The following is an 18,580-nucleotide window of genomic DNA, read 5'->3' on the forward strand; positions in this document are numbered from 1 at the left end:
AATTATATTATTTGATAATTAAATTGGAGAATTTAATTTGATCAAATAAATAATTTATGAAATATTATTTTAATTCTATGCTAGCACTAAGAATTAAATAATAAAGAAAATAAATTCTAAAATTAATTATTTGTAGCTGAAAAATAAAAGATGAGTTATTATGTTGTTTTATGAAACAATAAATGGTAATTGGTTTGTAACAATTCAACCAATAGGTACCACTTGAGGAAAAACAATATACACATAATGAAGTGTTGCTTGTGTTCATTTTCTGTGAATATATGTGCAAAGAAAAAAAAAGTGTGTGGATAATGCTTCTGGAGAGAATTAGAAATAAAGGCAAATGTGCCACCAATATATATACCTCCACACATAGAGTGTGCTTACTCCAGAGAGAGAAAAATTACATTGCCTATGTGTAATTTCTTTCACATCTTTATTTGCTACACTTACATACAAAAGAGTTTTGTGAGTAAGAAATTCTGAGTTTTAGAGTGTCATATTTTTCTGTTCCATTAGTTCAAAGAGTTGATAGCAAAGGTTGGTCTCGGTGTGGATACACGCGTAGAGTCTTCATAATTTTGAAAAACAACTTTAAAATTCAGGAACTACAACCGGGTACACAATTTTTTCATTATATATAACTTTAAACACAAATAAATTCATGTTTATTCCGCTGCGTGTTTGAATAACACAATAAAATTTTCTTTCACGCACAATTTCCTTTCCCCATCTTCCGAAAAACTTTGCTAATAAAAATAAATGAGTGAGGATTTACTTATTCAAAGAGTAAGTTAAAATAATCTACTCTACATCTTAACGATATATTTTAGGAAAATTCAATATTTTGAATTAGTGAAGAGATATGACTATACGTGAAGTATGTTTTTTTAACTTACTTTTAGAATAAGTGGACTCATTTCTAAAATAAATAAGTCCTAAATACCAAAATCTTTGTTAAAGATTTTCATTTTGCTATTTGTGACTTATCTCCCAATACCCTTGTATGTTAAGCGTGCCACTGTGGCTGAATGGAAATGTTTCATGTTAGTGCATCATTTCATAAATAAATGATCGCTTCTTATCCATATGAACTATAAATTTATAAAAGATTTAAAATCTATTTACTTGTATAAAAAATTTATACTGTCAGCATATCATTTATCATTGAATTGTATTATTTTTGTTTGATAATCAATGATGGTTAAAAAATCAATAATGGATGAATCACTAACACTATAAAATACACTTACATTGTCAGTATATACATATTAAACTATTTATAAAATGCTATATATTTTTTCTTCTTATTCTTACCTTATTTATTCTTATGAAATAGAAGTTATGTCTCTACTCACTCATCTTATTTAAAATGAAATGAATATGGAGGAAAATATGTCATCTAAGATCACCATTAAAAATTTATCATAATTGACTTCTTTTAATATAATATAAATAAATGGTGAATGACAAATGTATATAAATGTTTACATTGACAATGCATATATATTATACCATTAATTAACATCACCAACGTTTTAAATAGTAGTTATAATGTGTTATGGTCGTGACTTGAGAATCTTACATGCTCAGATTTAAAACCTTAATTATCATTAAAAAAGAAATGAGAGGAGATTGTTAGTCACAAATCTTTTTATGATCTTTGAAGCTCATATTTTAATGTAAATAAATAAATCTTATTTTGTTTTAAAAAGTGTATTAGTGTGAATAAGTCTTTTTAAGTGGGAAGTTAACAAAAGTAGCATTAACACTCCACTAGTGTTGAATTGTAGTAGGAAGGGATTTGGGTGGTTAGTATTAGGTGATAAATTCAAATCTTATCACAATTATTATACCAAATATAGCATTAGCAAAATTAGTGTCCCAACATGTATGAAAAAAATTATGATAATTTGATAAATTCCCACCTTACATATGTGATGTTTTAGATGGCTTAATTTTATAGATAAACTTGATGTTTTTTAATTATTGAGCAAATGAGGAGTTGAAAATTGAAAAGAAAAACCAATTGCTTTAACTTAGAAATTGGATTATATGAATGTTTTCATTTGACCAAATCCAAAGCTTAGGAAAGTCAAAAGTGAGGTAAGGGGAAGAACCTCATCATTAGCCATAGGGTGTAGGTTTTTGAAGAATGGAACAAGGAAATCCATTATTTTATATTATCATCTTTGTCACATAAAATAAAAACAACTAATTTTAATTTTTTATATAATTGTTTCTTATAGGTGATAAAGATAATAACATAGAATAGTTGGTATATAAGATTTCTGTTATAAAGAGTTTTGTTTGGAATAAAGACAACAAGATGGATATGTGTACAAAATTTGAAGCTTACTGAAAGATCATTGAAGTTCATTTCCAACATATAAATAGTGGCATAAATGCAATTTTGTATAACTGCCAAAAACAGAAAATATTAAGTTAATATCTGAAAAATAAAAATTGAGGGTGTGAAAATTGCATGTGAGATGTGACTATCCATTTCTATGGAAACTTATCTAAACAGATTATTTATACAAAATGCAAATGCTATACAACATGTGATATAATTAAACCAATATTATTATTAAGGTAAATAGAAAAGTTATATTCTACTTGCTTGGGGCATTATTCTATAATATCACCTTAGTTTCAAATTAACTATTCTATATGGTCATAAAGTGTATGCTAGTGGCAACCATTTGATTCTATGAACTTTTCAAAGGTTTGACAAATAAATCAAACATTACTATGAAACCAAAGCCTCTAAAACATAAACTATGTTGATCAAAAACAGTGTTGCTAGCATGAGAAAAATGCTCCATCAATGGTTGTTTACCATCAAATTTATCTGTCTTATTTGCTTTGTTGCAGGCCAAAACAACAGCAACACAGAAGAACAACTTGATTATAGATATGCTTGTTTGGACCAATCTTCTGTTCCAACCTCTAGCACATACCAAACGAATCTCAACAATTTGATTTCTTTACTCTCATCAGATTCTGCTTCTAGCAATGGTTTTGGTAATAGAACTTCAGGTAGTGGTGATGAAGGGAATATGGTTTACGGTCTTTACCTTTGCCGCGGCGATGCCAACACTAGCCTTTGTCACCAATGTGTACAAAATTCTAGCTTGTTATTAAAGCAGCACTGCCCCAATAATGCCTCAGCTATTTTGTGGTACCCTTTTTGTCTATTGAGGTACTCAAACCAGAATTTCTTCGGCAAACTCACCGTAACGCCGAGGATTCCTATGTTTGATGCTAAGCAAAATTTCACTAGTGCTGGAGAGTTTGATAGTGATGCTAGAGTTCTGATGAATGGTTTGATCCAAATGGGATCGGAGGAACCGTTGATGTTCGGGACGCATATGTTCAACATAAATGGTACTCAGAGAAGGTATGGTTGGGTGCAGTGCAGCAGGGATATTACTAATGAGGAATGCAGAACATGTTTGAGCAATTTGCTCGACGATGTTCAAGATTGCTGCGAGAGGAAGAGGGTGTGGCGCGTCTTTTCACCAAGTTGTATTATGATGTATGAAACACAGCCATTCCTTTTGAATGATACACTGCCTGCTGCACAAGCACCACAGCAAGGTATAAGAATCATAAGATTAATTCTTGTACCTAATCATTGCACTTCATTTTATACTACTAGCATTTTGTACTATTCATCTACATACAGAACCAATTTGCTAGGATTTATAAGATGCAAAGTAGTTATGTTATTTGAATTCCGAAAATGTGACAACTTTGTCACATATGCATACAAGATTGTTAGAAACATTCAAGTCTCACATTGCAGCTTGTTGGTTCTAGATTAATTCAAGTATGTTCTTTTAGCTAATATTTTCGGTTTATTTCATATACTAATGTTTTCTACTATTCATCTAAACCAATTTGCTAAGATCTATAAGATGCAGATTAGTTCAGTTATTCAATATACAGAATATGATTATGACAACTCTCACATATACCTATGCATAAAACTGTGATTCAAGTATGAGTTTCAAGTCGGACATTGTTTAGGAGTGAACAAAATGTGAAGACTTATAAACTTAATGTTGCAAGATTTCGGGATTAAGAAATGATGTCTGACCCAATTTCGGTCTTCTACTTTATATCTCGACAAATTTCACAAATTCAGCATGTTCTTCTGTCTTATTAATGCAGATAAAGGGGCTAACAAAAGGTTCAGGATTATAATAATCGGCGTTGTATCCGGCACTGTAGCAGTAGTACTATTGGCTTTAAGCACTTACTACTACTTCTGGTGCTTGAAACAAAAGAATGGTAAGCTCTAACTCTACAAAGTTTTTTAAGCTGAGGCTATCAAATTATTTTCTGTTTTTTGTTTGATATAGGTTCATCTATGCAGACAAAGAACCTATGGAAGAAAATGGACTAAGTCCAATGTTTTCTGAAGATCAAACTCACAAGGAGGAGACTATAAATGGTGACCTTCCTATGATGCCTCTGAGTACTATTATACAAAGCACAGATAACTTTTCTGATGAATATAAATTAGGGAAAGGTGGATTTGGGCCTGTCTACAAGGTAATGAATTAGGATATAAGACAAGAAATTTGTTTGAATTCTCTGTTAAAGGATATGGATAGTGCATTCTATTATCCGCTTTCCCTTTCTAGTCAGTTAGTTAGTTTTTCTTTAGTTTGTTAGACTAAGTTTCCTCTTATAATGCTTGTATAGAAGAAGACGCAATTCTTGTGTAAGTTCATTCAGTTCAATTTCAATCGATGGGATTCATTCCTTATTTCTTCATGTATTCTCTGAATTCCGGTATTCTCCTCGAGCGACATTCTTAACTCTGAGACATGGAAATTGTTGCAGGGTGTTTTGCAAGATGGAAGGCAAATTGCTGTTAAGAGGCTTTCAAAAACTTCAGGTCAAGGTGTGGAGGAATTCAAGAATGAAGTAATACTGATTGCGAAATTGCAGCACCGAAACCTTGTGAGAATGTTGGCTTGCTGCATTGAGCAGAATGAAAAGCTACTTATTTATGAATACATGCCCAATTCTAGTCTTGATTTTCACCTATTTGGTATGACTCCTAAACAATGAACCAATGTTTCTTATTTTTCACTTCATTAGTTCATTGTTTAACCAATTAGTCATTTGATGGAATATCTTTAGCCAAAGTAGGCAACAGCTAATATTTTATTAGACACCAAAGGTTTAAGTCCTTCCTAAGAGTTTCCAATGTATATTAAAGAGAAAAACTCCATGGAACAAAGATGAGAATTTTACGTTGGATGAGTTGACACACTAGGCAAAATAGGATTAGAAATAAATGCATTAGGGAGAAAATTGGAGTAACTACTATTGTAAAAAATATGGTAGAATCGCGTTTTAGGTGGTTTGTGCATGTATGGAGGAGACCAGCAGAAGCCCCATAAGGAGAGTAAATCAAATGAAGGGTAGTCCAATTCCTATGGGATGAGGGAGACCAAGAAAAATCATAGGCGAAATGATTAAGAAAGACTTAGAGATCAATGCTTTATAAATGAACATGATTTATGACAGAAGATTATAGCATCGTTCGATCCATGTAGCTGACTCCACCTAGTGGGATATAGACACACATTGCTAGAAATAACTTTAGTTATATTTTCTATATAGCTAGACTTGTATACCTGTAGCCAAGAAGTGCCCTTCTTAAACAATTTGCTTTAGTACAATTGCATCTTCTAAGTTCAAACAGAAATTTACTGCAAGAAATTGGTTCCTAACAATATAATAACATATTTCTTGATACTGCTTCACTTTGAGTCATATATCTTAGAATTGAAATGCTTTACATGTTGTCATCAGATATGGTGAAGGGTGCACAGCTAGACTGGAAACAAAGATTAAACATTATTAATGGTATTGCTAAAGGGATTCTATATCTTCATGAGGACTCTAGGCTAAGGGTTATTGACAGAGACCTGAAAGCTAGCAATATTCTGTTAGATCACGAAATGAATCCAAAAATATCAGACTTCGGATTGGCAAGAACATTTGTAGAAGACCAGAACCAGGCAAATACAATTAGAGTTGTAGGAACATAGTAAGTATAAATTATTTTGCTTCTATCAATTGCACAACAATGCATGCCAGACCAATTCTTTAGTCTGCAACACCATACATAGCATCACATCTTAATTCTGAACCTGCTTTATTTTATGAACTTTATTTTCATGTGCACTTTTTTTTTTAAAACATGTATAAGTTCTTTAATACGTACTTAAACTAAGGCCTTTTAATAAAGTATTGGTCTCTTTTTACCACTTCAATGAAACTCTTATAGATCTTGTTTTATAACATGAGCTTCATAAAGTTAACTGATATGTTATAATTTTGAGCAGTGGATACATGGCTCCTGAGTATGCTATGGAAGGCTTATTTTCAGTGAAATCAGATGTTTTTAGCTTTGGTGTTCTTTTGCTAGAGATCATCAGTGGCAAAAGGAACACTGGATTCTATCTTTCTGAGCAAGGCCAAAGCCTTCTCATATATGTAGGTTTCCAAATTTATGCTTGTATTCATGAAAAATAATAATGTATTCACCAACAAATTTCATTCTACCCAATTTGGTTCCTAAAATTTGATTATCGAAAATTTCGACAATTTATCCTACGGAAAAAAGTTTAGGAACTATTTGAAGAAAAACATTGCGAGGACCACACAAAATCATCCGGAACTATTTTATGATTTTTAATCTTTAAGAACCAAATTGGGTCGAATAAAAATATTAGGGATCAAACTATATCTTCACTTATATACTTTTTACCTAAACTCAAACACATATACAATTATAGGCATGGAAGCTGTGGTGTGAAAGCAAAGGTTTGGAACTAATGGATCCAGTGTTAGAAAAGTCATGTGTACCTAGTGAAGTAGTGAAGTGTGTACACATTGGTCTACTTTGTGTTCAAGAAGATGCAGCTGATAGACCTACAATGTCAAGTGTTGTTCATATGCTTGCAAGTCAGACAGTGATTCTCACACAGCCCACACACCCTGCATTTTCTGTTGGAAGAGTTGTCACCACACAAGACTCTTCATCAAATGCTTCAGTAAATTACACTGTTAATGAAGTAACAGTGTCAGAAGTTAGACCTAGGTGATCAATAGAACTCAACATGCTTTTATTCTTAGCCTTTGCATGTTGGAGTATATAAGTTGTTCAAAAGATAGCAAAATAACCATTAGGAATATGATATGATATAATTCATTGAATACGCCTTACTGGTATGGTTATATTGTTTATTTGCTACAAGGTTCATCTTTTTTTATTACTGCCATGAAATGATTTTTTACTTATGTTGTCTTTAGATCAGTCACTTCAGAATTCTAATTTTTTATTAGCACATGATTTTTGGTTATTGTAAATAATATGTTGGTCTTTTGTGCCCCATACAATGCATTGTACATACATGCTTCCCACGTTTAACCTACCTATCATGTATTAAATTCGTCATAAAGGAGGTTTCATAATAATAATTTAAAAACTAACGAATCACGAACCGACTAATGTGCACCAAAACCTACCATGTAAACAGAAAATTTGAAACTTCAAAGTAATAAATCATTTCTACCAAAGTAACTTCAAGTAAATCAACTCAAACATATCTTGCTGGGAACAAATGTAGCTGTAATTTCAGGGACCAAAATGTGCATGAATTGTCACTTTCATGGACCAAATTGTATATGATTCCATGAGTACTCTACTTTGGCACTTGACTCTGCCTGTGCACTTAAAGGTACACATCAGCATTTCTATCATCTCTCACTAAAACAAACTAATTGAAGAACTAATTACGAAGTTGTCACCCTTTAGTACCAACTTATGTGGTCATGTATTTTTATGGATCAAATCGCTAACAACCAACTACCAAATATCTGTAACAACTAACAACCAACTACTATATATCTGTAACAAATCGCTATATGCCCCAAGGCCTTAACATAAATGCTTTATAAACATCCATGAAGGCTAAGAGTAATTTAATCAGGCAAATTATTAAAGAAGAAAGTACAGGGTGATGAAATATAATCCAGGCTCAAGTGAAGTCTTCGAATTATGGAGTGATAGTATCGATGCACATTCCCTCAACCACCATCATGACATATCTCCCATCCTCCATATTTTGAGCTAAAGGTTCCTCCCCCATGAAGTTTTGCATACTCACATATTGCTTCTCTGGCACAACGATCCCATGATGTTGCTATATCCCTCAGTGACATGGGTTGGTTCAGGCTTTGTAGACTAAGTCTCAGCTTAAACTTTGCTTTCATTGACAGATTGTCAAGGTCCTTACTGTTCAAATTGAAAAATTGGGGAGAAGGAGAGATTTAGATATATCTAAAGTGATCCTTTCCTCATGAAGGCATAAAGATACACTTTTTAACCATTTTATGACATGTAAATGAGTAGAATTCTCCCTATTTGCTATTTTATTCTTTTCCATAGTAACATCACTCCATCATACTTATTGACTATTCATCTTTTTTCTCTTTTTAACCTTTTTATGACATGTAAAAGAGTTCGAGTGAGGCCTCATCCAAATCTACATAATAAAATGTTTGTATGTCAATAGAAAAAGGGCGATCGAGTGCGCAAGGCTTCCACCTAGTGGAGTCTGGAGAGAATAGACGTAAGCAGCCTTACCCTCACAAGCAAAGAGGTTGTGTGTCAATCATTTTTATCAAAACAACCTAACCAAGGACACACTTCATCATTCATACCATGTATCATTGTGTTCATGTATTTTTAGGTTCATAGAATTTTCCCTACACATATATCTTTACATTCAAGAACTTAATTCTAGGAGTTGTAGTTTCAATGCATGCTTTAATATCACATGAAATAGGAGGTGCCTAGTGCATCTATACACATTTTCAGGTAAACCACGAGAAGGAAAGTGAGGGGAAAGCCAAGAACAAAGAGTAAATTTACTGCAAGAAATCAAATGAAGTGAGTTCACAAGAGAGTTTGAATGTTGTCCTTCTCTACCTGTCACCTTTATTTCCTTTAAAAGTTAAAACAGTTTAACAGTCTTATAACATAAGATGCACAAAAAGGAATAAAACGTAAATGAAAAAGAAGAGTGTCTGAATTTCTAACCTGATTTTGGATGGCATTTCATCTAAAATAACAGGCGAGCAAAGTGGATAACTTGAGGGAACAAGAACCCGTAACGGTTTGATTATTGACTGCGTGACCAAGATTCATAGTTAATAAAAGGAAGAAAGCAGTTAGAGGTGTATAATGAAACTGTAATTATAATTAATTCACCTTCTTATTAGAAGAAGCGTATTGTGACATCAAATTCACATTAACACTTATTGAATTGAAAACTAATTTGACTAATATTCGCCTGCCACCATGTTCATCAACTCCTCCATTTGCACTTGGATTGGTTTTTTCTTCATCAATAACTACCTCAGTGTCTATCAGCCGATTGTTAATTTTCTTTATTTCTTCTAAAAGAGTATAATTTTCCTGCAGGAGATACCAATGCTCAAGTTACATTACATTTCAGAAATAAGCATAGAAATAATAGCGCATTCTAGAAAACTTCATTTACGTGGTTCTCAATCAGGCAACAATGGTTAGACCTGAAAGTGATTCAAATTTCAAGGAATGAAGGAACAAATTTTTAACCAAGTCTGAAAAAGTTCTTAAGAAATAATGAGTAGAAGATCTCTCAACTTAAAAACCACTCAACATAATTGCAGACTTCACTGGATATTCTTCATCAGATTGCATTCAGGGAAAGCACACCAGAAAGTAGATGTATCACCACACTTCTAGGCTAGTTTACCTGAGATGTGAAATGAAAGAAACTCTCACTTGTAGGCCTTGAATTAATGATGTGACTCATTTCCCTTCCTCTTCGAACATAATCATCGCAAGTCAAGTATCTTGTTCGTAAATCTGCATCATTAACTCCCTCCAAATATTTGTCAATTGCGCTATTAGGTGATACATTTAATGGTTCTAATGTTGATATGCAATCATTCAAACAGACCACCGCTCCAATTTCACCACTTGAAGCCATCAATGCTTCATCTGACATGGAGCTCAACTGTAAATAAATCAGTTATAGCATTTACTATGTATCTGAAACTAGAATCACCTGATGGGTTTAAGAAAAACAACTAAGAAGAAGCACATGGTAACTTGGTAAGTTTTATGCTAACCACTTTAATCAAGCCCTGCATTGCAGCACTTGTATCATCAGAAATTAAAGTACCATTCTGAGAAGTTTCATTCACGTTACTGCACTCTTCAAGCAATGGTGAAGCTGGAACCCCAGGAGTTGTGATGATAAATGATTTTAGTGATTCCTTTTCACCACTTATCGGCGCTTGTACATTATTTCCACAACCTAATATTTACAAATTATCAAAAGTATGTTAGCCGGTAAAACCTGTAATAGAGAACATAGCAAAGGTAGTCTGCACATTCGTGACAATGAATGAATTAATAGATTGCAAAGAAATTATACCTTGTATAATAGACACTTCATTTGCCTGTTGTTGTGAACTGCTAAATTGATTTGGCACTTGAAATATCTGTGGGCTTGATTGCGATGTTGGTTTCTTTTCAGATATATCTGCATGAGAGTTTCTTGAATGTGGTGGGACAAGCTGCTGCGCAGAGTGCATCTCAGCGGAATTTTGCATTTGATGATGTGAGGAAACAATTTTTGCATGGCGAACATGGTGTATGTACTTCTCCAGATTTTCTACTTTCTGCTTTAAACCAGGGGTAATCTGGTTTTTTTTCAATTTGAAGGCGTCAAAAGCGGTTTCCAATAATTGCTTATGATGTTTGAGATTCCGTATTTGAGCTGTCTGTGGTTGTTGAGGAACAGACTCGTGCTGGAGCAATTTAAGACCAAAATAATAATATAGCATGAAAGACAATGTGTAAAGTCAGATATGTCTAGAATCATAATTAGCCTGAAATGATCATGTACCTGCTGAAGAATTGTACAGATATTTTTGTAAAGAGAATGGAGATTTCTGACATGTGTGTTTCTCATTGTTTGGATCTGCGATAAGGAAGAAAATACTTTCAGTTCAAAGCTTCAACATTAATTAATGATTACCAACAGGAATAGCTAGATTTAGACTAATTACTAATTGTTATATAATGAACACAACAATACAAGAAATACATTTCCAACCACAACATATACAAGAACAAGCAGAAATGACCAAAGTAAAATAAGGGATATTAATTTGAGAGCCAAAAAAAGAGAATTTCATGTGCAATTGGATTCTCAATGCTACCATTTCATGGCAGAAGAACTTTTTAGTATGGTTTGATTTTGGTTTAATTGTTGGAGAGAAAATTTTAAGGACAAAACTTAGGTTCATTATTTATATCCTTACTTTCCAATTCTCTTAAAGAACATGTACTTCGTTTAAATTATAAATCAAAAATCAATATCTTTATATGTCAAAGACATTGTAGGCGTACATGCATACTTTGTATGAATCAAAACTCTATTTTCCATATGTCAAAGTACACAATATCTTGTGTATAAATTCTTGATAGCAAAGATATAAGGGACTGTACCTAAGTTTTGTCGAATTTTTAACCAATGTGAACAGGGTACATGGGGTACTTCAGAGAAATTTCACAAATCAAGTATACAGTTATCCAGGAACATCTCGGAGACACAAAAAAAGCCACGATAAAAAATGGAGTACAATGTTGGATATTGCCTGTTGATAAAGTTGTTCCTGACATTCTACATTTGCTTCTCTTTCTGCTCCAAGACACAGAAATGTATCACATGCATTAGTCAACTGAGAAAATCAAATAGGCGGGAAGGAGTGGCACTAAATGATAAAAATCTTGGAACAAATTATGCAAACAATTCAAGACAGAGTTTAGGATGCTTGCAAAATTTCAAAATTTCTTTTTATATATCTCATTTAGAGTTGAAGTAATTGAAAGCAGCATATATAACCTTCTTAGGATTTGAGAAGTGCTTTGTAGAAATGGCAACCTTTCTATGCACTAACTTTCTCTATAGTATAAATCACTACAGTGCATATATGACAGTATAGTAATTTCTACTTCATTAAGCAAGCAATCAAAAATATATTGTACATAATATAATAGGATGGAAAATAACTGATCAAACAATAGAACCAGGATAAAATGAAATCATTAGTCAATCAAACATCAATTTATTGTAATGTAGATTTTTTGAAAATAAATTCATCTAAGGCAACTAATTTATCAACCTAATCTGTAATGATTTCCCTGCATATCTAACAGTATTTGATAATCCTTGTTTAAATCAAATAGTATCTTATCCATTGACTTTATAATAACATTGATGCATAATTCTAGGATGATGAACATTCTTCTAGCTGCTATGTTACACAATACTCATACCCAGCATCATATTACTTACCCAATACTCTACTATCACAATTAAGAACCTAAGGCAATTGAAGTCTTTTCCAGATATTTTAATGTCCTAAATTCTAGATATAGGGGCATAGCCAGAAATTTATTTCAAGGGGATCCTTTCCAAACCAATGATATATAACATGAAGAAAATTTTCAAGCCTTTTAAAGGATTATATGAAGACAAATGACAAAGTTGGGGGGACCATGACATACCCATGTCCCCCTTTGTAGATATGCTGTGCAGTATATGCTGTCTCCACCATGAGTGTACAACAGATTCGATATATTTGTGACCTCTTATTGTTAAATTCTAGTGAAACTCTTTCCTATGAACATTTGGATTTGTACTTAATTTTAGGTTCTCAAACAGATTTCAAATCCTGGAAACAACCTCTCCGCTTGTGAAGGTAAGACTGAGTATATCTATCCTCCCAAACTCCACTAAGTGGGAGCCTCGTGCACTAAGTCGCCTTTTTTAAACAGATTTTGAACACATGCCTGTTTTTATTGTTCAACTTTTCATCACTTTTGCAAAGGTTTTGTGTAACAAATGATAACCATTGAAATAAATATAGAAGTCTAATTATGAAATGTTACACAGGAGTGCAAAAAAAAGAAATCAATTGGGAAAGGTAGGAAACTAGGAGTTCTTGTCTACAGTCAACATTGAAATCTTAATACTGAAGATTAGAATAGGTTTCCGAGGATGTTTAGTTCATTCAGTAAATTGAGCAGAGAAGACTTCACCTGAGCCTGAAGAGTTTGAGCGCAAAGGATTGGGCTCAGCACTTTGAGAATATGCTGTCTTTATCCTTGCTGATATATTTGCAATATACTCATTCTGTAAGTAGTGCAGTGAGAACAATATTTTCTTCAGAGAACAACTTATTGATGACAGAACCTATTAACTTAAAGTATAAAGGAATAAAAATTGCAATGCATTGAGTATAAATGAGAAAAGGCAGTATCTAATACTAATGTTATAAGTTTGCAATTTTAGTGATAAATTTTATCATATGAGAATAGGAAGAGAATGGAAAAGTGATCCAGCATAAAGGCTATTTGAAAAGTTGTGTCAAGCCAAAACAGTGTCATCTGAAAATCCTAAGGAACCAGCAAGAAGACCAGCACCGAGAACAGAAAATATTGCTTGTTCAGAGAGCAATGAGTAACCTAATTTCATATCTATATGAATGAAAAAGTGCTCAATAAGGAAAACCATAACATAATACATGCAAACTGATTTAAGGTACCTCATCTTTGGCAGAAGCAAAAATCTTCTCCTCAAACATTTCTATATACTTCCTAAGCTCGAGCAAATCATATGTCCAAGAGAGAGGAGCTCGAGTGATTATAAATTCCTCACTGCAAAAATTGATATTACATGTGAATAAAAGATATAACATGTAGCTTGGAGAACTTAATAGAAGTTTACAACTACTATACTAGCAACATTTTTAAACGTTAAATAGTAAACTCATAATTTACATAGCTTGATAGTATGTCTCATGAGCTTAACCGTCTGAAGTTAACACATTATTATAACACTTCATATAGCTCGCGAGCTTATTCCTAATAGGGCAGCCTAGTACATGAGGCCACCACTTCATATTGATCGCGAGCTTATTCTTTATAGGGCAGCCTAGTATATGAGGTTCTCACCTAGTGGGTCTAAGGATGGTAGATGTATACAGCCTTACCCCCAAGTAGAGAGACTTTTCCGAGGATTTGAACTCATGACCTCCAGGTCACAAGGTAACAACCTTACCATTGAAGAGCTTATTCTTCATAGTATGGCATAAACCAGCTGAAGAATAAACAAAAACAATTGAAGAGATAAATAACTTAAAAGAGCTTTCCAATGCCTCTGGGAATCAACCAAAGCCATATGAAAAACTCACAAAATTTTGTGAAAGCCTAGGGATACTCTTGCATTACAGTATATTCAAAATTTCCAAACTCTTCCAGAAATAGCACATATCCAATAGGCTTCGGATTGCTATCTTCAGCCAAGCCCTCAAAAAGTTAGGGAAAACCACTCTTCCTTAAAAGTTACACAGGGACTATTGCCAACCAGCTAAGCCGACAAATAGAGTTTTTTCTGGAACATAGAGTTAGAATGGATTGTTATTAAAAACCTCAATATTAACCTATTACTTGCATTGATTATATGAAATACTACTAACCAAACTAACCATGGTTGATGCTTCTTATTTAGAGAAATTTGCAACAATAAGCAAGAGCCAAGACATGCCTCTCAGGTGCCTTTGATAAATCTCAACAAATAACTGAACTAGTCATGATTTAAAACAATGAAGTCTGAAAAGTACAACACTACCTGCATATAGCTAAAGTACTTTCCAATTCATTGTGCATATGAATAATCAATTAAAAAGACTTCATCAATGTTAATGCAAGCATTATAACTTAGAGGAAGGTATCTGATTTGAACTGAGAAGTGACAATCATTAATATAGCCTTTAACATTCATTGGCATCTTCTTACCAATTTTTTTATATATTCTTTAGTTTAAGGCTCATATTGTCTGAATACTCTTATAACAAGTGAACATGTACTTAAAGTATTATGAAACCTAACATTACAATATGTATTATAGAACATGGCCATAACATTTAAAGTCACGCCCAATGATTTAAATTGCGGACAACATCATTGTTTAAAGTCACGACCATAATATTGTGATTGTGGTGACCGCCGCAACCGCATCACAGCGCAATTGTAGTATGACACCAAATCACAATGATGCGACCGCATCAGGCCGCAACGCAACTGCAACGGGTTGCATCAGACCGCATCGATTTCAAAATATTTTTTTACTCATCAAATAATTCACACCGCAACGGTAGTAATCTGCATCACAACGGCCGCAATGACCATAGTTGCAGACTCGCAGTAACCGCAATTTAAAACACTGGTCAAGCCAAATCAAACCCAAGCAGATAAATCGAAAACAACAATTCTTATTTCATGCTTGCACCAAAGGACAACCAATGCATAGATACAAAGAAGCTTGGAAGAAAATCATTTACATTGATACAGACAACCATGGTCACATAACAGGATAATTGAATATCAGAGAAGCTAAATTTGAAAACAAAAGGATTTCAATATCTCAAAATATGCTTTAGACATGCAGTTAGACAACTTGATATAGTGACAACATGTGACACAAGCTACATTAACTAAATTAACTGAATAGAATGTGAATAATCCTAATATATTTTCGAAAATATGTGGCTCTTACATGCTCCTCTTCATACTTTTGCGATTCTCTGTACATTTCCACCCGCTGACCTCAACTTTTATTGCATGTCTAGTAGGTCCCGTTTTGTTTGGGTCCATCATGTAAGTGAAAATACTCAATATCTCCCTAAAAATCATAAAATTCGTGAGAAAAACTGCATGCATATAACTATATTCAGATTGAAAAAATACTCAGAGAACCTGTGGAGAATGAATCTCCATTCTCCAATACTTTCTACAACATAATCTCAATCAGTGTTTTAAATTGCCTTCCGCAGCCACAATATTTCAGCTTTGGAAGTCTTCACAACAGCATCACGACCACAATTGCAGCTGCATCGGCCGCATTCCCCTAATTTACCGCAGTCACGACTCACGATAAACGTAACGTGATCACAACCGTAATTTAATACTCCAGTCTCAATCTTTTTCAAATAGACAAAATCATGTGTAGGCTTCAACTATGCAACAATTGGGAACACAAATACTATAAAAGGAAGTAGCTTAAATTTGTCAAAACTCATATTGAAGTAATAACGAAGGTAATCTTTAAATTCAAGAAGCACACCTAAAATTTGAATTAGATTATAAACAGTGCAATTTAAGCAATGCCGCCATTAAAACTCGTTTCTTTGTGTCAATTTAAGCACTTTCACCAGTACTTTGCATGATTCGTTCTCCAAATTATAAACCAAAACAATCTTAAATCGCATGCAAAACTCAACAATCAAAACAATCTCCAAATTATTTTCTCCCAACACTCCACATGAAGAATTCAAGAACCAAAACAACTTTTCTATGATCAATTCTTTCTCTACTCTTGCATCCAAACTAAGCATCAATTTAGTGTTCTAAATTACAGTTACCTTCCATTTATCCTAATTATAGAAAATTGTTGGAAAATGCAGTTACAATTGCGGTGACAATGTCGATAGAACCCAGATCACCTGTCCCAAAAAACTGTGTCCCTTCCTATCTCTCTTCAATCAATGTCGATATAATGATACATTTTAATTAGTCAGGTACATTAATTGAGACGTAAATGAGGACAGAGGCTCCATTCAATGTCGACATAGAAACTCTCAGAACTGCAATATTGTGGCCGCTATTATGAAATTTAAAACAATGCAACAAACCAAAAAAATACGTAGCAAACACCATAAAACCAACACACCAAGAAAAGAAAAAGAGGAAATAAGAGAAGAAAAAATGAGAACCTTTTTTATGTGAGTTTTGTTGAAAGAAAGAACAGTGATACTGAGTTGGCAAAATGGATAACTTTTTATAGTATTTGGAGAGAGAGAAAAAATTACATAAAAACATATATAATATATCATATTCGGAAATAAATAATTAAAATTTAATATGTTATCAAAATTTTATAGTTACGTCTGCAACTACATTCAGCAAGTTTTTCTGTTGGAGAAAACACGTTCATTTAATTTAAAAATATACCATTACTGTTAATTTATTTATAACAGAAATTGATTATTGAAGTGAATAAATTGTTAATCATATCTCGTACCAATTATATCAATTAAAATATATTATATCAATTAAAAAATTAAATAGTTGTAATCTTTTTTACTTTTACTTTATTTTAATTGGTTTAAAACAAAATTGGAGACATACTTCAAGATAATAGATCATTGTCTAAAAATGTAGATAACTTACTTGTTTAACGTTTTTTCCATTAAGGAATTGATAGAATACAAACATTATTTGCTAATGTGATTATAGGTGGGTATAGTTTTAAGCAGCAAAACGGTGCGATATAGTTTTAAGCAGCAAAACGGTGCGATATTAATAACAGGTTTTAAGATAATATGTATACGTATACCATTAACAAATAGATTGAAAGCTAATTAGCTTAATTTTATTTTATTCTATTTTAATTTTTTAATAATTTATATTTTTAATTTACATCCAAAAAAAGAAGCTACCTCATAATATCGTGTACAATTTTTAAAAAATAATATTGTATATTTAGTTATTAAGAAGTAAAATTCAGTCTTTTTTTATAGATAAAGTCTGCCTTTTATATAAATTAGTGTGTGCAGAAACTCTGCTGACGAATATTGCATGATACTATGTATTCAATCTTTATATATTTCATTTTTTAAAGTTAGAATGTATTTGTTGTGTTTAGTGTACTTTATATTAATTTTTTTGTATTTATGATAATATTTAATTTAGAGTAAATTACACCGACATCTCCTGAGTTTTAGTGAAATTACACAAATCACCCCTCATTTTTCTACACCTACACAAACCTCTCCTAGTTTTCATACTTTCATTATGCTGACCACCCCTGCATAAGAAAAAAGTATAATCTTTTAAATAAAAAATGTGATAAACACAATTAAGTTAAACAAAACATCATATATTGTGGAGACAAGTCCAAATAATATATGAGTCAAATCGCTCTTATAATATAGTGTAACGAACCAAAAATACTAAAGATACATTGATTTGTATATTATTTAGACTTGTCTACACAATATATCATGTTTTGTTTAACTTAATTGCGTTTATCACATTTTTTGTTTAAAAGATTACACTTATTTCTTATGCAGGGTGGTGTAATGAAAGTATGAAAACTAGGGGAGGTTTGTGTTGGTGTAGAAAAGTAAGGGGTGATTTGTGTAATTTCACTAAAACTCGGGGGTGTCGGTGTAATTTACTCTTTAATTTAATGTGAGATATGTGATTAATTAATATGGTGGTGGTGGATACTTGCAATTATAAGATTTTTTTTTGTAAAAATTAAATAATGTTAATGGCAAAACAGGAAATGAAAATTACACCACGATGAAGTTACATCATGTTTTGTCTTTATAGATGATCTGCCAAAAATATTCCAAC

General features: G+C 32.6%; 3 protein-coding genes across 3 annotated transcripts; 1 reads left to right on the top strand and 2 right to left on the bottom strand.

The window, feature by feature from the left end:
- On the top strand, nt 2,781–7,245 carry LOC109345940 (cysteine-rich receptor-like protein kinase 10). Its single transcript, XM_019585245.1, has 7 exons — nt 2,781–3,603; nt 4,180–4,299; nt 4,385–4,563; nt 4,858–5,068; nt 5,839–6,076; nt 6,375–6,525; nt 6,828–7,245. Exons 1-7 carry the CDS (start codon nt 2,784–2,786, stop codon nt 7,134–7,136), a joined length of 2,028 nt encoding a protein of 675 aa, XP_019440790.1. The 5' UTR covers nt 2,781–2,783; the 3' UTR covers nt 7,137–7,245.
- Nucleotides 7,651–11,075, bottom strand: LOC109345941 (mediator of RNA polymerase II transcription subunit 15a-like). The gene is made up of 7 exons (XM_019585246.1): nt 10,998–11,075; nt 10,524–10,899; nt 10,216–10,403; nt 9,837–10,100; nt 9,308–9,514; nt 9,137–9,225; nt 7,651–8,329 (listed from the first exon to the last, which is right to left on the bottom strand). The coding sequence occupies exons 1-7, from the start codon at nt 11,061–11,063 to the stop codon at nt 8,122–8,124; spliced, it is 1,398 nt and encodes a 465-aa protein (XP_019440791.1). The 5' UTR covers nt 11,064–11,075; the 3' UTR covers nt 7,651–8,121.
- On the bottom strand, nt 11,537–16,863 carry LOC109344851. The gene is made up of 4 exons (XM_019583587.1): nt 15,717–16,863; nt 13,705–13,816; nt 13,199–13,292; nt 11,537–11,795 (listed from the first exon to the last, which is right to left on the bottom strand). The coding sequence occupies exons 1-4, from the start codon at nt 15,878–15,880 to the stop codon at nt 11,683–11,685; spliced, it is 483 nt and encodes a 160-aa protein (XP_019439132.1). The 5' UTR covers nt 15,881–16,863; the 3' UTR covers nt 11,537–11,682.

The sequence above is a fragment of the Lupinus angustifolius genome, chromosome LG04, assembly GCF_001865875.1.
Source record: "Lupinus angustifolius cultivar Tanjil chromosome LG04, LupAngTanjil_v1.0, whole genome shotgun sequence".
NCBI classification, from domain to species: Eukaryota; Viridiplantae; Streptophyta; class Magnoliopsida; order Fabales; family Fabaceae; genus Lupinus; species Lupinus angustifolius.